This window comes from Bos mutus, chromosome 9 (genome assembly GCF_027580195.1).
Source record: "Bos mutus isolate GX-2022 chromosome 9, NWIPB_WYAK_1.1, whole genome shotgun sequence".
NCBI classification, from domain to species: Eukaryota; Metazoa; Chordata; class Mammalia; order Artiodactyla; family Bovidae; genus Bos; species Bos mutus.
In genome coordinates this window covers 62,691,234-62,709,909 of record NC_091625.1, presented here as the reverse complement: position 1 = coordinate 62,709,909, position 18,676 = coordinate 62,691,234, and the positions used below count along the sequence as shown (strand labels likewise).

Here is an 18,676-nt window from a genome sequence, read left to right as displayed (position 1 = left end):
CCTACCCAGCACTGGTGTAGGTACATAGATGGGAGGATTGATTACTTGTTGAATGTCTGGTCACCACACTCCTGCAGTCTCCACAAGGACACATCTGACTCACTATCACCCTTATCCAGGGGCCAGTGTGGTGCCCTGACTTTGTAAGTGCGAAAACAGGCTGGACAGAGGAAGCAGGCTCGATTGCATCCTTCTCCCTAAATTTGCATTTACTGTGGTTATGAGAGAGACCCCTGAGCTGTTTCTCAGGTATTTCCTGCAGGATCAGAAGTCACACGAGGGAAACTCTGCAGGCTGTACCTGGTACCATTACACAACTGCACAACTTGCGGTAGTTAGTAAACTATCAAGGCAGAGCCCCAGGGTTCCTCACACAGTTCAGTCCAACAGCTGCTCAAAGGAAAAGCACACAGCACTCCTTTCACATGTGGGTCATGGGAACGACAGGACACAGTCCCAGGTCATAATTCCTGGGCAGAGGCTGGAGGGAAAGCAACAGAAGTGTGGCCGCAGTTTGGCCTCATTTAGCAAGAACATAACTCACAAACAGTTCAGGGACCACAGGCCCATTTGTCCATTGTCAACACCATGCACACCTGTCATTGATCAGCTCTGTACTAGGGAGGTTAAATGGACCATCCTTGCCCTCAGAAAACTTGCTAGTAGGAAAGAGAGCTCCATCCCAGGGCTCCTGAAGCGTGGTGGGCCCTCCCTACCTGACTACAGGGGCCATGGTCCCTGAGGGGCTGGCTGCAGTGGACCACTGCCCATCCTTGATTTCAGTTCAAAACATGAGGAGCATTTATAGCATGTCTGGAGAGGCCTGCTGCTCACCCAGCAGGGACAGAACGGCCACACCGGTTCTTGAACAGTGAAATACTTCTCTATCAGTTGATAAATCACCATGCCCAAGCCCGCCCTGGACTTCCCCAACCAACAATTTCAAGGGGTAACCATTTCCATAGGTGTGGAGGCCTTATGTCCCTGCTCTGTGCTGCAACCAGAGGACAGACATTTTAAACATCACTGCTGGCATTTGGTTGTGACAACACAAGGTAACTTAAATGTGATTCCTGTTTCCAGGAGCTCACATCACAGTCTTGCTTTAAGTCATTTGGTGGTACCCCGTATAGTCTTTTTTTTTATTTTTTTTTATTTTTAAACTTTATAATATTGTATTGGTTTTGCCAAATATTGAAATGAATCCACCACAGGTATACACGTATTCCCCATCCTGAACCCTCCACCCTCCTCCCTCCCCATACCATCCCTTTGGGTTTTCCCAGTGCACCAGCCCCAAGCATCCAGTATCGTGCATCGAACCTGGACTGGCGACTTGTTTCATACATGATAGTATACATGTTTCAATGCCATTCTCCCAAATCTTCCCACCCTCTCCCTCTCCCACAGAGTCCATAAGACTGTTCTATACATCAGTGTCTCTTTTGCTGTCTCATATACAGGGTTATTGTTACCATCTTTCTAAATTCCATATATATGTGTTAGTATACTGTATTGGTGTTTTTCTTTCTGGCTTACTTCACTCTGTATAATAGGCTCCAGTTTCATCCATCTCATTAGAACTGATTCAAATGAATTCTTTTTAATGGCTGAGTAATACCCCATTGTGTATATGTACCACAGCTGTCTTATCCATTCATCTGCTGATGGACATCTAGGTTGCTTCCATGTCCTGGCTATTGTAAACAGTGCTCTGATGAACATTGGGGTACACGTGTCTCTTTCCCTTCTGGTTTCCTCAGTGTGTATGCCCAGCAGTGGGATTGCTGGATCATAAGACAGTTCTATTTCCAGTTTTTAAGGAATCTCCACACTGTTCTCCATAGTGGCTGTACTAGTTTGCATTCTCACCAACAGTGTAAGAGGGTTCCCTTTTCTCCACACCCTCTCCAGCATTTATTATTTGTAGACTTTTGGATCACAGCCATTCTGACTGGCGTGAAATGGTACCTCATAGTGGTTTTGATTTGCATTTCTCTGATAATGAGTGATGTTGAGCATCTTTTCATGTGTTTGTTAGCCATCTGTATGTCTTCTTTGGAGAAATGTCTATTTAGTTATTTGGCCCATTTTTTGACTGGGTCATTTATTTTTCTGGAATTGAGCTGTAGGAGTTGCTTGTATATTTTTGAGATTAGTTGTTTGTCAGTTGCTTCATTTGCTATTATTTTCTCCCATTCTGAAGGCTGTCTTTTCACCTTGCTAATAGTTTCCTTTGATGTGCAGAAGCTTTTAAGTTTAATTAGGTGCAATTTGTTTATTTTTGCTTTTATTTCCAATATTCTGGGAGGTGAGTCATAGAGGATCCTGCTGTGATGTATGTCAGAGAGTGTTTTGCCTATGTTCTCCTCTAGGAGTTTTATAGTTTCTGGTCTTACATTTAGATCTTTAATCCATTTTGAGTTTATTTTTGTGTATGGTGTTAGAAAGTGTTCTAGTTTCATTCTTTTTACAAGTGGTTGACCAGTTTTCCCAGCACCACTTGTTAAAGAGATTGTCTTTAATCCATTGTCTATTCTTGCCTCCTTTGTCAAAGATAAGGTGTCCATATGTACATGGATTTATCTCTGGGCTTTCTATTTTGTTCCATTGATCTATATTTCTGTCTTTGTGCCAGTACCATACTGTCTTGATGACTGTGGCTTTGTAGTAGAGCCTGAAGTCAGGTAGGTTGATTCCTCCAGTTCTATTCTTCTTTCTCAAGATAGCTTTGGCTATTCGAGGCTATTTGTATTCAAACAAATTGTGAAATTATTTGTTCTAGCTCTGTGAAGAATACCATTGGTAGCTTGATAGGGATTGCATTGAATCTATAAATTGCTTTGGGTAGTATACTCATTTTCACTATATTGAGTCTTCCAATCCATGAACATGGTATATTTCTCCACCTATTAGTGTCCTCTTTGATTTCTTTCACCAGTGTTTTATAGTTTTCTATATATAGGTCTTTAGTTTCTTTAGGTAGATATATTCCTAAGTATTTTATTCTTTCCGTTGCAATGGTGAATGGAATTGTTTCCTTAATTTCTCTTTCTGTTTTCTCATTATTAGTGTATAGGAATGCAAGGGATTTCTGTGTGTTGATTTTATATCCTGCAACTTTACTATAATCATTGATTGGTTCTAGTAATTTTCTGGTGGAGTCTTTAGGGTTTTCTATGTAGAGGATCATGTCATCTGCAAATAGTGAGAGTTTTACTTCTTCTTTTTCAATTTGGATTCCTTTTATTTCTTTTTCTGCTCTGATTGCCATGGCCAAAACTTCCAAAACTATGTTGAATAGTAATGGTGAAACTGGGCACCCTTGTCTTGTTCCTGACTTTAGAGGAAATGCTTTCAATTTTCACCATTGAGGATAATGTTTGCTGTGGGTTTGTCATATATAGCTTTTATTATGTTGAGGTATGTTCCTTCTATTCCTGCTTTCTGGGGAGTTTTTTATCATAAATGGATGTTGAATTTTGTCAAAGGCTTTCTCTGCATCTATTGAGATAATCATATGGTTTTTATTTTTCAATTTGTTAATGTGGTATATTACATTGATTGACTTGTGGATATTGAAGAATTCTTGCATCCCTGGGATAAAGCCCACTCGGTCATGGTGTATGATCTTTTTAATGTGTTGTTGGATTCTGATTGCTAGAATTTTGTTAAGGATTTTTGCATCTATGTTCATCAGTGATATTGGCCTGTAGTTTTCTTTTTTGGGATCTTTGTCAGGTTTTGGTATTAGGGTGATGGTGGCCTCATAGAATGAGTTTGGAAGTTTACCTTCCTCTGCAATTTTCTGGAAGAGTTTGAGTAGGATAGGTGTTAGCTCTTCTCTAAATTTTTGGTAGAATTCAGCTGTGAAGCCGTCTGGACCTGGGCTTTTGTTTGCTGGAAGATTTTTGATTACAGTTTCAATTTCCGTGCTTGTGATGGGTCTGTTAAGATTTTCTATTTCTTCCTGGTCCAGTTTTGGAAAGTTGTACTTTTCTAAGAATTTGTCCATTTCTTCCACGTTGTCCATTTTATTGGCATATAATTGTTGATAGTAGTCTCTTATGATCCTTTGTACTTCTGTGTTTGTCTGTTGTGATCTCTACATTTTCATTTCTAATTTTATTGATTTGATTTTTCTCCCTTTGTTTCTTGATGAGTCTTGATATTGGTTTGTCAGTTTTATTTATCCGTTCAAAGAACCAGCTTTTGGCTTTGTTGATTTTTGCTATGGTCTCTTTTGTTTCTTTTGCATTTATTCTGCCCTTATTTTTAAGATTTCTTTCCTTCTACTAACCCTGGGATTCTTCATTTCTTCCTTTTCTAGTTGCTTTAGGTATAGAGTTAGGTTATTTATTTGACTTTTTTCTTGTTTCTTGAGGTATGCCTGTATTGCTAGGAACTTTAGGACTTTAGTCCCTTAGGACTGCTTTTACAGTGTCCCACAGGTTTTGGGTTGTTGTGTTTTCATTTTCATTTGTTTCTATGCAAATTTTGATTTCTTTTTTGATTTCTTCTGTGATTGTTGGTTATTCAGCAGCGTGTTGTTCAGCCTCCATATGTTGGAATTTTTAATAGTTTTTATCCTGTAATTGAGATCTAATCTTACTGCATTGTGATCAGAAAAGATGCTTGGAATGATTTCTATCTTTTTAATTTACCAAGGCTAGATTTATGGCCCAGGATGTGATCTATCCTGGAGAAGGTTCCATGTGCGCTTGAGAAAAGGTGAAATTCATTGTTTTGGGATGAAATGTCCTATAGATATCATTTAGGTCTAACTGGTCTATTGTATCATTTAAGTTTGTGTTTCCTTGTTAATTTTCTGTTTAGTTGATCTATCCATAGGTGTGAGTGGGGTATTAAAGTCTCCCACTATTATTGTGTTATTGTTAATTTCTCCTTTCATACTTGTTAGCATTTGTCTTACATATTGCGGCTCCGTGTTGGGTGCATATATATTTATAATTGTTATATCTTCTTCTTGGATTGATCCTTTGATCATTATGTAGTGACCTTCTTTGTCTCTTTTCACAGCCTTTGTTTTAAAGTCTATTTTATCTGATATGAGTATTGCTACTCCTGCTTTCTTTTAATCCCTATTTGCATGGAAAATCTTTTTTCCAGCCCTTCACTTTCAGTCTGTATGTGTCCCCTGTTTTGAGGTGGGTCTCTTGTAGACAACATATGTAGGGTCTTGTTTTTATATCCATTCAGCCAGTCTTTGTCTTTTTGGTTGGGGCATTCAACCCATTTACGTTTAAGGTAATTACTGATAAGTATGATCCCGCTTGCCATTTACTTTATTGTTTTGGGTTTGAATTTATACACCATTTTTGTGTTTCCTGTCTAGAGAATATCCTTTAGTATTTGTTGAGAGCTGGTTTGCTGGTGCTAAATTCTCTCAGCTTTTGCTTGTCTGTAAAGCTTTTGATTTCTCCTTCATATTTGAATGAGATCCTTGCTGGGTACAATAATCTGGGCTGTAGGTTATTTTCTTTCATCACTTTAAGTATGTCTTGCCATTCCCTCCTGGCTTGAAGAGTTTCTATTGAAAGATCAGCTGTTATCCTTATGGGAATTCCCTTGTGTGTTATTTGTTGTTTTCCCTTGCTGCTTTTAATATTTGTTCTTTGTGTTTGATCTTTGTTAATTTGATTAATATGTGTCTTGGGGTGTTTCACCTTGGGTTTATCCTGTTTGGGACTCTCTGGGTTTCTTGGACTTGAGTGATTATTTCCTTCCCCATTTTAGGGAAGTTTTCAACTATTATCTCCTCAAGTATTTTCTCATGGTCTTTCTTTTTGTCTTCTTCTTCTGACCCTATGATTCAAATGTTGTAGCATTTAATATTGTCCTGGAGGTCTCTGAGATTGTCCTTATTTCTTTTAATTCGTTTTCTTTTTTCCTCTCTGATTCATTTATTTCTACCGTTCTATCTTCTAATTCACTAATCCTATCTTCTGCCTCTGTTATTCTACTATTTGTTGCCTCCAGAGTGTTTTTAATTTCATTTATTGCATTATTCATTATATATTGACTCTTTTTATTTCTTCTAGGTCCTTGTTAAACCTTTCTTGCATCTTCTCAATCCTTGTCTCCAGGCTGTTTATCTGTGATTCCATTTTGATTTCAAGATTTTGGATCAATTTCACTATCATTTTTTCAGAATTCTTTATCAGGTAGATTCCTATCTCTCTCCTCTTTTGTTTGGTTTGGTGGGCATTTATCCTGTTCCTTTATCTGCTGGGTATTCCTCTGTCTTCATCTTGTTTAAATTGCTGAGTTTGGGGTGTCCTTTCTGTATTCTGGCAGTTTGTGGAGTTCTCTTTATTGTGGCATTTTCTCACTGTGTGTGGGGTTTGTACAGATGGCTTGTCAAGGTTTCTTGGTTAGGGAAGCTTGTGTCGGTGTTCTGGTTGGTGGAGCTGTATTTCTTCTCTCTGGAGTGCAATGAAGTATCCAGTAATGAGTTATGAGATGTCTATGGTTTTGAGGTGACTTTGGGCAGCCTGTATATTGGAGCTCAGGGCTGTGTTCCTTTGTTGCTGGAGAATTTGTTTGGTATGTCTTGCCCTGGAACTTGTTGGCCCTTGTGTGGTGCTTGGTTTCAGTGTAGGTATGGAGGCGTTTGATGAGCTCCTGTCAATTAATTCCCAGGAGTCAGGAGTTCCTGGAGTCAGGGTTTGGACTTAAGCCTCCGGCTTCCAGTTATCGGTCTTATTTTTACAGTAGTTTCAAAACTTCTCCTTCTATACAGCACCATTGATAAAACATCTACGTTAAAGATGAAAAGTTTCTCCGCCATGAGGGTCACCCAGAGAGGTTCACAGCGTTACATGGAGAAGAGAAGAGGGAGGAGGGAGTTAGAGGTGACCCAGATGAGATGAGGTGGAATCAATAGAGGAGAGAGTGGGCTAGCCAGTAATCACTTCCTTATGTGCACTCCACAACTGGACCGCTCAGAGATGTTCACGGAGTTATACAGAGAAGAGAAGAAGGAGGAAGGAGGCAGAGGTGGCCAGGAGGATAAAAGGGGGGAATGAAAAGGAGGGAGACAGATCCAGCCAGTAATCAGTTCCCTAAGTGTTCTCCACCATCTGGAACACACAGAAATTCACAGAGTTGGGTAGAGTAGAGAGGGGTTAGGGAGGAGACACAGGCGACCTGGTGGAGAAAAAGGAGAGTCCAAAGGGAGAGAGAGCAGTCAAGCCAGTAATCTCGCTCCCTAGTGAAAAATGGGTACTGAAGATTGGGTTCTTAAAGGTACAAAATTGGTAACAAATATGTAAAAGCAAAATTAAAAATCTAGAGTAGAGTTTGGAATTTCAAAAATACAATGTTAAAAAAAAAGAAAAAGAAAAGAGAGAAAAACAAACAAACAAAAACAAAACAAAAAATTATAAAGAAAATATAGGTATAAAATTGATAACAAATACCAAAAAAGCAAAATCTATAAAATTTCAAAAATACAATGTTAAAAAAAGAAAAAGAAAGAGAGAAAAAAAAAAACAAACAAAAACAAACAAAGTCGCAAAATTATAAAGAAAATATAGGTACAAAATTGATAACAAATACCAAAAAGCATAAATTAAAAATCTAGAGTTGAGTTTGGAATTTCAGGTATACAATGTTGTATAAAAAGAAGAAGAGAAAGAAAGAAAAAAAAAAGTCACAAAAATTATTTAAAAAAATATATATATAGGTACAAAATTGATAACAAATAACAAAAAGCTAAAATTAAAAATCTAGAGTAGAGTTTGGAATTTCAAAACTACAATGTTAAAGAAAAGAAGGAAAAAAAAAGGTCAAAATATTATATATATATATGAAGTTTGCTTTTAAAAAAATAGGGTCTTTTTTTTTTTTTGCAAAGTAATAGTAGGTTATAAAAGTGAAAATTAAAGGAATAATAGAGGACTTAAAATTTTTTTAATTAAAAAAAAAAAGAATGATCGTAAAAATAGTAAAAATATATCTAGCACTTTCTCTGGTTTTGTTGTCAGTATTGTGGGTTCAGTTCATTTTTGGCTAGCTCCTTGGTCCGACTTATATTTCTCAAGATCTATAGGCCCCTTCCTACGTAGACGGTACTAACCACAGGGTTTTAATCTATTGCCTGTAGCTTCCAAGGCGGTTCCCTCTGTTATAGCTTCTTCTGTTTGCTGGTCTCTTCAGTGTCTGGTTTCCACTCTGACACAAAGGGGACGGTGGAGGACACTTTCTTTTTAGACTCACTTGTTCAGTCACGCTGTGGGTAGGTAGGGACGCTGCAAACAAATAACACTGGCGTGGGCTCGCAGTGCCTCAGCCACACTGGGTCTGCCCCCGCTCACGGCGCGTGTAGCCTCCCTGCCCACACTGCTCAGGCTCTAGGTTGCTCCGCCGGGAACCATCCGTGGCGGCCCTGGGCTGCTTGCACCTCCCAGGTCCAAGCCGCTCAGGTTCAGTCACTCGGTAGTCCTCAGAGGCGCAGGCTCGGTTGGACCTGTGTTTTGTGCCCTTCCCAGGTCCGAGCAGCTCAGGTGATGAGGTGTTTGGCAAGCACGATTGCTGCGACTTATCGCCTCCCAGGCGCACCTTCTCAGGTTGATGTTGACCGTCCAGACCCCAAGAAATCTTAGTTAGCAAAGAAGCCTGCTTACAGTTTTATAGATAATGTCTCTCTGGGGTTGCGATTGCCCCCTTCTGGCTCTGGCTGCCTATCACCAGAGGGGATGGTCTGCAGCCGGCTATCTCTGTTCAGTCCTTTGTTTCGTCCGCGGGCCTGGCGGTGTCTTAGGTTAGGGCTGGCTTTTCGCGTGGTAGATATCCCACAGTCTGGTTTGCTAGCCCAAATTATTTCACTCAGATAGCGCTCAGGGTATTCAGGCCAGATCCTTACTCTAAGCGATGCAGCCCGCGCCGCGCCTCCCTGCCCAGCCCCCGCTTGCTAATGGCATGTGCAGGCGTCTGCGCTGCTTCTCCGCTGGGGAGTTACCACAGGGCTCATAATCTGCTGGTTTTAATTGTTTATTTATTTTTTCCTCCCTGTTAGGTTGCCCTCTGTGCTTCCAAGGCTCCGCACAGATTCGGCAGTGAGAAGGTTTCCTGGTGTTTGGAAACTTCTCTCTTTTTAAGACTCCCTTCCCGGGACGGAACTCCGTCCCTCCCTCTTTTGTCTCTTTTTTTGTCTTTTATATTTTTTCCTACCTCCTTTTGAAGACTTGGGTTGCTTTTCTGGGTGCCTGATGTCCTCTGCCGGCATTCAGAAGTTGTTTTGTGGAATTTACTCGTCGTTTAAACGTTCTTTTGGTGAATTTGAGGGGGAGAAAGTGTTCTCCCCGTCCTACTCCTCCACCATCTTAGCTCCTGCTCCCCCCGTATAGTCTTCAGGGGCTTCCCAGGTGGCTCAGATGGTAAAGAGTCTGTCCACAATGTGGGAGACCTGGGTTCGATCCCTGGGTCGGGAAGATCCCCTGGAAATGGCAACCCACTCCAGTACTCTTCCCTGGAAAATTTTATGGACGGAGGAGCCTGGTAGGCTACAGTCCATGGGGTCACAAAGAGTCGGACACGACTGAGCAACTTCACTTTATCACATATAGTCTTTGGTGGCTCAGTAGTAAAGGATCCGCCTGCCAGCGCAGGGGACACAGGAGATGCAAGTTCGATCCCTGGGTCAGGAAGATCCCCTGGAGCAGGAAATGGCAACCCTTCCCAGTATTTTTGCATGGAAAATTCCACGGACAGAGGAGCCTGGCAGGCTACAGTCCACAGGGTCACAAAGACTCAGACATGACTGACCATGCACACATGCACATGTCTTTGGGTTGAGTTAATCCACTTAGTGTTAAAATAGAAGTCCTAAGAAAATTTAAGGGGGATAGTTAGAGGGAGGTTGGCCTTTCCAAATTATTCCATAAAAGTTTTAGTGACTTTTTTTTCATATAATGAAGATTTGTCTAAGTGGAGTACATAGGGTTGTTTCAGCTGTAAGATCCCTAGACATAGCCCTCATTATTGCTTCTCAGGGGGTGCCTCTGAACCACCTCCCTAGAGTCTCCCTTCCTACAGATTCCTGGTCCCACCTGTCCTACAGAGTCACTGACAGTGTTTTTAACCATGTGCTTCTCATGCCTAAGAAAATTTGAGATTACCAGTACAGAGAGCAGAAAACCAATTTCTAGCACCAAACAGCCTTACATTCTGATACATAGAGCTCACCAGGTACTGCTCTTCTGTGATGCTAAGAATTTGGGATAAGTTTTAGGTGAATTGCTGTGAAACCAAGTTTCCAGGTCTTGTCCAATGGACAGATAGGATTCTGAAAAAGTGCTAATATTATCTTATTCAAATACAATAATATTAAAAAGTAAATAATAAAATGGAAGCTAAGGGAAAATGAGAAGAGGAAATACGAAGTCAGGTGTGAATCCAAGACTCAGAAATGTCAGTAGCCATGAGGTCCTGTGCTGTTATCACAGCTGGGCCTTTGAGCTTTCTGACAGTCAGTTCAAAGAGGAAAGTGCTGCAAATCACCATGTCCCCCAGCTAAAGACAGATTCAAGGCCCAAGATCTTGCTGCCTGTGATACGTCAGAGAAACTTCTCCTGAGGGAGACATGGTGGCATGAAGAAAGATCTGTCACACGTCTGTACAGTCAAGATGATGGATTTGGTGAGGCTGTCTCTTGTCTCATAACAGAGGCCCATTCTCTCAAAATGCACTTCAATAAAAGTAATTTGACTGGAAGGCTTTCTGTTGAATAGGAACACTGCCAAACAGTAGGTCATTGAATTATTTTTTGTAGCTTTAAATAGCTATTGGACATACCATGTGATACAGTAAAATGCTTTCGGTTTCACTAAATCATTACATGAAAGAGGAACGGGATTTTATTCTCTAAATTCAGAACCCAGTCAAAATAAAGGGCTGAGGTATCCTTTTTAAGTTCTGTGATTCAAATAGAAATGTATTACGGTAATACATCATCTTTATAAGGTGCAACCATTTGGCAATCTCAGTTGCTGAAAATGTACTTGAAAACCCAGAAATGATACCTAAGAAGTTGAAATATGCCCTAAGATGTTCAACAGCAGCCTCTGACTACAAGATAAAAACTTAGACTTATTACCCATAGCAGAACCTTCCATACTCTGCTCAGAAATTGTCTCTGGGAGATGGGGAGGGGTTCGAAGGGAGGGAGGAAACTTACTGAACTGTCTGATAAGACTGGACAGAGTTTCTGGAATGAAAACAAACCAGTGAATCTCTGGAAAGACCCCAGCATCATAGCCAGCAATGAAGTGAGAAGCTGGTGGGTGAGAATCCTGCTTTCTGGGCCTAGTTCTTCCAATGACTCACTCTGTGAAATAACTTAATTTCTTTTTTGTTTGTTTTGTTTTTACATTAAAAAATTTTTTATTTTATATTGGAGCATAGTTGATTAGCAATGTTGTATTAGTTTCAGGTGTACTGCAAAGAGATTCAGTTATACATATATTGACACATGGATCTATTGTTTTTCAAATTCTTTTCCCATTTAGGTTATTACAGAATGTTGAACAACTTAGTTTCTGTATGTTCTCTCTTATCCCTAAAATAGAGATACACATTTCCCTTTAAATGAAAATTTTGAAACAACTGGAGAGAATTAACTGCTCCTCCTTTCTGGCATGTATTTCTTTTAGAACAGTGGTTGCAGGATGCAGTTTGGATCTCCTTCAGTAGGCAGAGTCCTGAGGATGGAATTCCAGCCTCCTCCTGCTTGGAGCAGTGGGCCCAGCACTGTATGGTATGGTATGCCTAGCATACCATGCCTTCATTGGGCATTTCCAGGGATACCGGGTTTCCCTTGAGAGCCTGTTGCCCTCAAGTTCTGTTTTGTTTTTGTTTTTTTATCTTTTGGCCACGCTGCACAGCATGTGGGATCTTATTCCTGGACCAAGGATCGAATCTGTGCCTCCTGCATTGGAAGCATGGAGTCTTAACCACTGGATCGCCAGGGAAGTCCCTAGTCCTGGTTTGACAAGTGTCTCCTCTCTTTACCTAGCTGAAGGCTCCATAGGTCCTTCTACAGGAACAAGTGGTGGAACTCTTGTTCCTGTCTCTGTCATGACTGAGGATGGGCTTCTCAAGGTGAATGAGCTGGAATACTCCAGAAGGACAGTGAGGGCATGCAGGCAGCTTCCTGAGACTGCCGTCCTCTGGACTGCTTGCTCAGGTCCCCTCCTACCCAAGAGACTCTCCTGGTCATTATTTCTGCCACTTTCCAGGACTGACTTCCTAAAGCAGAATTGTAGTCTGTATTTCTAATCATGGATAAAGATAATAGGATGCTATAGAATATTTGAAGAATCAAAACATGACCATGACTCAATTACTTTTCCTTTTGCATATCCCTTTTCAATATTATCTGTGTATATGCTTGGACTTCCCTGGTGGCTCAGTGATAAAGAATCCGCCTGCCAATGCAGGAGACCTGGGTTTGATCCCTGGGTTGGGAAGATTCCCCTGGAGAAGGAATGGCAACCCACTCTAGTATTCTTGCCTGGGAAATCCCATAGAGAGAGGAGCCTGGTGGGCTACAGTCCATGGGGTTACAAAACAAGCAGACATGAGTTAGCATCTAAACAACAGCTATAGTATACGTACTTATGCTATATAGTTTGTACGTTTCTGGTTTTACCTAGCATCATTGTAAGTTTCCCATATAGTATATACTCCTTTTCTTTCCTTTTCAATAGTTGTATATTAATAATATTCCATGGTATAGACATACCATTTCAGTTTTTCTTTTTAATTGGGAGATAATTGCTTTATAATGTTGTGTTGGTTTCTGCCATGCAACAATGCAAATCAGTCATAACTATATATATATGTGTGTATATATATATCTCCTCCCTCTTGAGCCTCCCTCCCAACCACTGCCCCCCCAAGTTTTTTTAAACTTTCTTTTTTGGTATTCTTTCACTTTTCTAAACAATTCTTTTTGTATTGAATGAAAAATTCTTTAAATTCTATGGTACTTTACAATTTTCAAAAGTTTCACACACTTGATTTCATACAACCCCATAAAAATCCTCCTTTTCTCCCTCCGCCTGACCTCTTCCCACTGGTAACTTATTTGTTTGATCTCTATATCTATGGATCTGCTTCTTATTGTTCAGATCAGATCAGTCGCCCAGTCATGTCCAACTCTTTGCGACCCCATGAATCACAGCACACCAGGCCTCCCCGTCCATCACCAACTCCCGAAGTTCACTCAGACTCACGTCCATCGAGTCAGTGATGCCATCCAGCCATCTCATCCTCTGTCGTCCCCTTCTCCTCCTGCCCCAATCCTCCCAGCATCAGAGTCTTTTCCAATGAGTCAGTTCTTCCAATGAGGTGGCCAAAGTACTGGAGTTTCAGCTTTAGCATCATTCCTTCCAAAGAAGTCCCAGGGCTGATCTCCTTCAGAATGGACTGGTTGGATCTCCTTGCAACCAGACTCTCTCAAGAGTCTTCTCCAACACCACAGTTCAAAAGAATCAATTCTTCAGCGCTCAGCTTTCTTCACAGTCCAACTCTCACATCCATACATGACCACAGGGAAAACCATAGCCTTGACTAGACAGACCTTTGTTGGCAAAGTAATGTCTCTGCTTTTGAATATGCTATCTAGGTTGGTCATAACTTTCCTTCCAAGGAGTAAGCATGTTTTAATTTCATGGCTGCAGTCACATCTGCAGTGATTTTGGAGCCCCCAAAATAAAGTCTGACACTGTTCCCACTGTTTCCCCATCTATTTCCCATGAAGTGATGGGACCAGATGCCATGATCTTCGTTTTCTGAATGTTGAGCTTTAAGCCAACTTTTTCACTCTCCACTTTCAGTTTCATCAAGAGGCTCTTCAGTTCCTCTTCACTTTCTGCCTTAAGGGTGGTGCCATCTGCATATCTGAGGTTATTGATATTTCTCCCGGCAATCTTGATTCCAGCTTGTGCTTCCTCCAGCCCAGCGTTTCTCATGATGTACTCTGCATATAAGTTAAATAAACACGGTGACAATATACAGCCTTGACGGACTCCTTTTCCTATTTGGAACCAGTCTGTTGTTCCATGTCCAGTTCTAACTGTTGCTTCCTGACATGCATACAAATTTCTCAAGAGGCAGATCAGGTGGTCTGGTATTCCCATCTCTTTCAGAATTTTCCAGTTTATTGTGATCCACACAGTCAAAGGCTTTGGCATAGTCAATAAAGCAGAAATAGATGTTTTTCTGGAACTCTCTTGCTTTTTCCATGATCCAGCGAATGTTGGCAATTTGATCTCTGGTTCCTCTGCCTTTTCTAATTGTTATACACTCTTAAATCATCAGGCTTAATTGGTGTATATTCCATCAGGCAGATAAATTATGATCTGAATACCCTCTTAGTATTCATTTTCAAACATCAAAGCTGTAGCATCTGACCCTGGTTTTCCTGTTGTTTAAGGAAATGGCAACTAGGACCAAGATGCAACTGCATAAAAACTTGGAAGAAGAACTGCAGCGAGAACACCTGGCTGCCGAGCAGCGCATGGTCCACAGGATCCAAAGGATCATGATGGAGTGCCACCGTGAGAAGGTCCAGGCTGTGCAGGAAGCGCGAGAGCAGGAGAGGCTCATGGCCCAGGAAGAGATCCAGTCTCAGAGAAGGTACTCCAGGGAGCACCCCTGCAAATCAGTGTATCCCCTGTCAGAATCACCTTGGAAAGAGGGTAGAGTGGATGCCTTAGATACTTCCTACTTTTTGTGTTTTTACATTTTTATTACAGAATATATCAAACATGGGGAACAGTATATAATATATTGTAGAGTGTGTGTGTGAGAAATGTAAAGAAAAATAACACAAATACTCAAGGGCCTACCAGCCTTTTGAGCGGATTGGAAAGTCTCGTGTTCTTCCTCAACCACCTTTGTTTCCTCTCCTCCTATCTTGCAAGGTAACTACTGCCCTAAAAATTGTGCTTTTCATGCCATATGTCCAATTTTAGGGGAGGCAAGGTATTAAGAAATGTGTTTCCACAAACACATAACGGTCTTCACATCCCCTAGCCCACATGGTACACTACTGTGGATGTGTTACTTTTGGTCTCTTTCTTTTTACACAAGTCATAATGCTATAAACAAAGTTGAGCTTCTAGAAATACAGAGAGAGCAAAATTTACTAAGTCCTGACTCCCTGCTTCCTGCCCACTGTCTCCCAGAGACAATCATTTAAAAGAATGTAGTTCAGTATCCTCCCTTGCTCTTTTGATATATTTGCTCCAAAATCACTGCAGATGGTGACTGCAGCCATGAAATTAAAAGACACTTACTCCTTCGAAGGAAAGTTGTGACCAACCTAGACAGCATATTAAAAAGCAGAGACATTAATTTTCCCAACAAAGATCCGTCTCGTCAAGGTTTTTCCAGTGGTCATGTATGGATGTGAAAGTTGGACTATAAAGAAAGCTGAGCACCAAAGAATTGGTGCTTTTGAACTATGGTGTTGGTGAAGACTCTTTAGAGTCCCTTGGACTGCAAGGAGATCCAGCTAGTCCATCCTAAAGGAGATCAGTCCTGAGTGTTCATTGAAAGGACTAATGTTGAAGCTGAAACTTCAATACTTTGGCCACCTGATGCGAAGAGCTGACTCATTGGAAAAGACCCTGATGCTGGGAGGGACTGGGGGCAGGAGGAGAAGGGGACGACAGAGGATGAGATGGTTGAATGGCATCACCAACTCAATGGAGATGAGTTTGAGTAAACTTCGGGAGTTGGTGATGGACAGGGAGGCCTGGCGTGCTGTGGTCCATAGGGCCGCAAGGAGTCCGACACGACTGAGTGACTGAACTGAACTGCCTTATATATGTGCATAATTTGAAGTAACTTTTACATAAATCAGATCACATATACACTTATTAATATATATGTGAAAAATACCAAAGTAACCATTTTATACATGTAGTGAACATTTGATGGGTTTGGCCAGTTTTAACAGGTCAGCATTCAAGAACCCTAGTACTTATCAGGATCCAGAGGTTCCAAACCTGTTTCTGCATGCTCAGTGACCTGCCCAAGCTCATGTAGCTGACACAGCTGGACCCAAACTGAAACCTCTCTGCTTGGCCTCCTGGTCTAGGACTTGTCTCTTGCTTCACTGCTTGAATTAACAAATCTATTTGTAAACAGTGGAAACAGTGTCAGACTTTATTTTTCTGGGCTCCAAAATCACTACAGATGGTGACTACAGCCATGAAATTAAAAGACGCTTACTCCTTGGAAGGAAAGTTAATGACCAACCTAGATAGCATATTCAAAAGCAGAGACATTACTTTGCCAACAAAGGTTCGTCTAGTCAAGGCTATGGTTTTTCCTGTGGTCATGTATGGATGTGAGAGTTGGACTGTGAAGAAAGCTGAGCACTGAAGAATTGATGCTTTTGAACTGTGGTGTTGGAGAAGACTCTTGAGAGTCCCTTGGACTGTAAGGACATCCAACCAATCCATTCTGAAGGAGATCAGCCCTGGGACTTCTTTGGAAGGAATGATGCTAAAGCTGAAACTCCGTACTTTGGCCACCTCATGCAAAGAGTTGACTCATTGGAAAAGACTCTGATGCTGGGAGGGATTGGGGGCAAGAGGAGAAGGGGATGACAGAGGATGAGATGGCTGGATGGCATCACTGACTCATTGGACATGAGCCTCAGTGAACTCTGGGAGTTGGTGATGGACAGGGAGGCCTGGCGTGCTGCGATTCATGGGGTCGCAGAGTCGGACACAACTGAGCGACTGATCTGATCTGATCTGATTTGTATATAATTAATGGGCAAAATTTCCTTGTTAGAACTGTTTAGAAGAGAGCCAAAAGTAAAATCCTATAGGAAGTATGGATAAATAGGAATGAAGGCTGCAGCCTTGGCTATTTCAGTGGTTCCCTACCTGCATAGTCTGTAAGTCATTGTGAGGTAGAGAAGGAAGAAAATAGAGGATTTGGGGAGAAAGTTAGAGAAGACAGTAACTCCTGAGTGAGTTTTCCAAAGCAGTGGAGGGTGGTTCTCCTCTCCCTCTGCCTCCTGCACTCCATCTCAGGAACTCTGCCCGTCCTAAAGGAACATCTGAGTCTCTCCTCATACTCCCCTGAGCCTCCTGCTCCCTCCTTCACTCCTTAACTTTTGCCCACCTTTGGCCCCTTCCTGCATGAAGTTCAAAGGTGGAAGACTTTCAATGGCCATCTTTCACTGAACCCGTTGACTAAGACTAGGAAACTGCTGTGCCTGTTATGTAAGTATATCCACCTAGAATGTCCATTTTGTTCTTTGATGTGTCCCTAGTGCCTATAAGAGAGCCTGGCACACAGTGGGCATTCTTCAAATAATTGTCAAAGGTTCAAATTTGTTCCAGTCAGCTGAACCCACTCTGCAGCACACCAGATCTCATCTAGAGACTTTGCTAGATTCCAGCATTCTTTAGAACATTTGCAGAAACTAATATGTGGAGTGAATGTGAAAGTCACTCAGTCGTGTCCTACTCGTTGCAACCCCATGGACTATTCAGTCCATAGAATTCTCCAGGCCAGAATACTGGAATGGGTAGACACTCCCTTCCCTTCTCCAGGGGATCTTCCCAACTCAGGGATCGAACCCATGTCTCCCACATTGCAGGTGGGTTCTTTACCAGCTGAGCCACTAAGGAAGCCCACTGTTTAGAATTCCACTGTGGATCTCTTGTTATTCTTGTTCAGTCACTCAGTCGTGTCCACCTCTTTGAGACCCCATGGACTGCAGCACACCTGGCTTCCCTGTCCTTCACTGTCTCCCAGAGTTTGCCCAAACTCATGTTTATTGAGTCAGTGATGCCATCCAACCATCTAATTCTGTCATCCCCTTTTCCTCCTGCCTTCGATCTTTCCCAGCATCAGGGTCTTTTCCAATGAGTTGGCTCTTCACATCAGGTGGCCAAAGTATTGGTGCTTCATCTTCAGCATCAGTCCATCCAATGAATATTCAAGGTTGATTTCCTTTAGATACATTATAATCAGAGGCATATGAATTTGTTCAGCAATGGTTCTCAAAGTATGATCCCAGATCCTTTAGTAGGACACTAAGGTCAAAGCTATTTTCTTAATAGTATTAAGACATGATTTGTCTTTTAACTCCATCTCAGGAGTATATAGTGGCATTTTCCAGGGTTTTATGAGGTGTGATACCTCAACAGATTGAAGCAAATTGAAAATCTAGCTTTTCTCCTATTTAGCCAGACAATAAAGGGTTTTACAGAAATGTAAAATGATGCCACTTTTCTCATCAAAAGATTTTTGATTTACAAAAAAATATTTTTCATACAAGGTAAGCTTTTTATTTTAACATTTAATGGATTTATCCAATATTTCACATGAATTTATAATGCTTGTGAAATGTCTGACTTTAATTTTTGAAAATGTTAGGGTCAGTAGATATAAACTATATATATAAACAAAGGCTCTTTGGGTTTCTTGGTCATTTTAAGAGTGAAAGTGATCTTGAGACCAAAAAGTTTGGCTGTCATAGAATATTGCTCAGATAGAATCAAAATTAAGGCTAAACTCACTTTGTGAGATAGTTTCCTGCTCTCTAACTAAAGGCGAGTAGCTATGTTGATATATAGAAATACTTTCTCTAGGGGTTTGGAGCTCTGACCTTATTTCT

The 18,676-nt window shown here is 41.2% G+C and overlaps 1 protein-coding gene across 1 annotated transcript in view; it reads left to right on the top strand.

The window, feature by feature from the left end:
- C9H6orf163 (chromosome 9 C6orf163 homolog) overlaps nucleotides 1–18,676 on the top strand; it is a 67,035-nt gene that overhangs the window by 44,527 nt on the left and 3,832 nt on the right. The window contains exon 6 of the mRNA XM_070376448.1: nucleotides 14,462–14,664. Coding sequence (XP_070232549.1) covers nucleotides 14,462–14,664 — 203 coding nt within the window. The remainder of the gene's footprint in view (nucleotides 1–14,461; nucleotides 14,665–18,676) is intronic.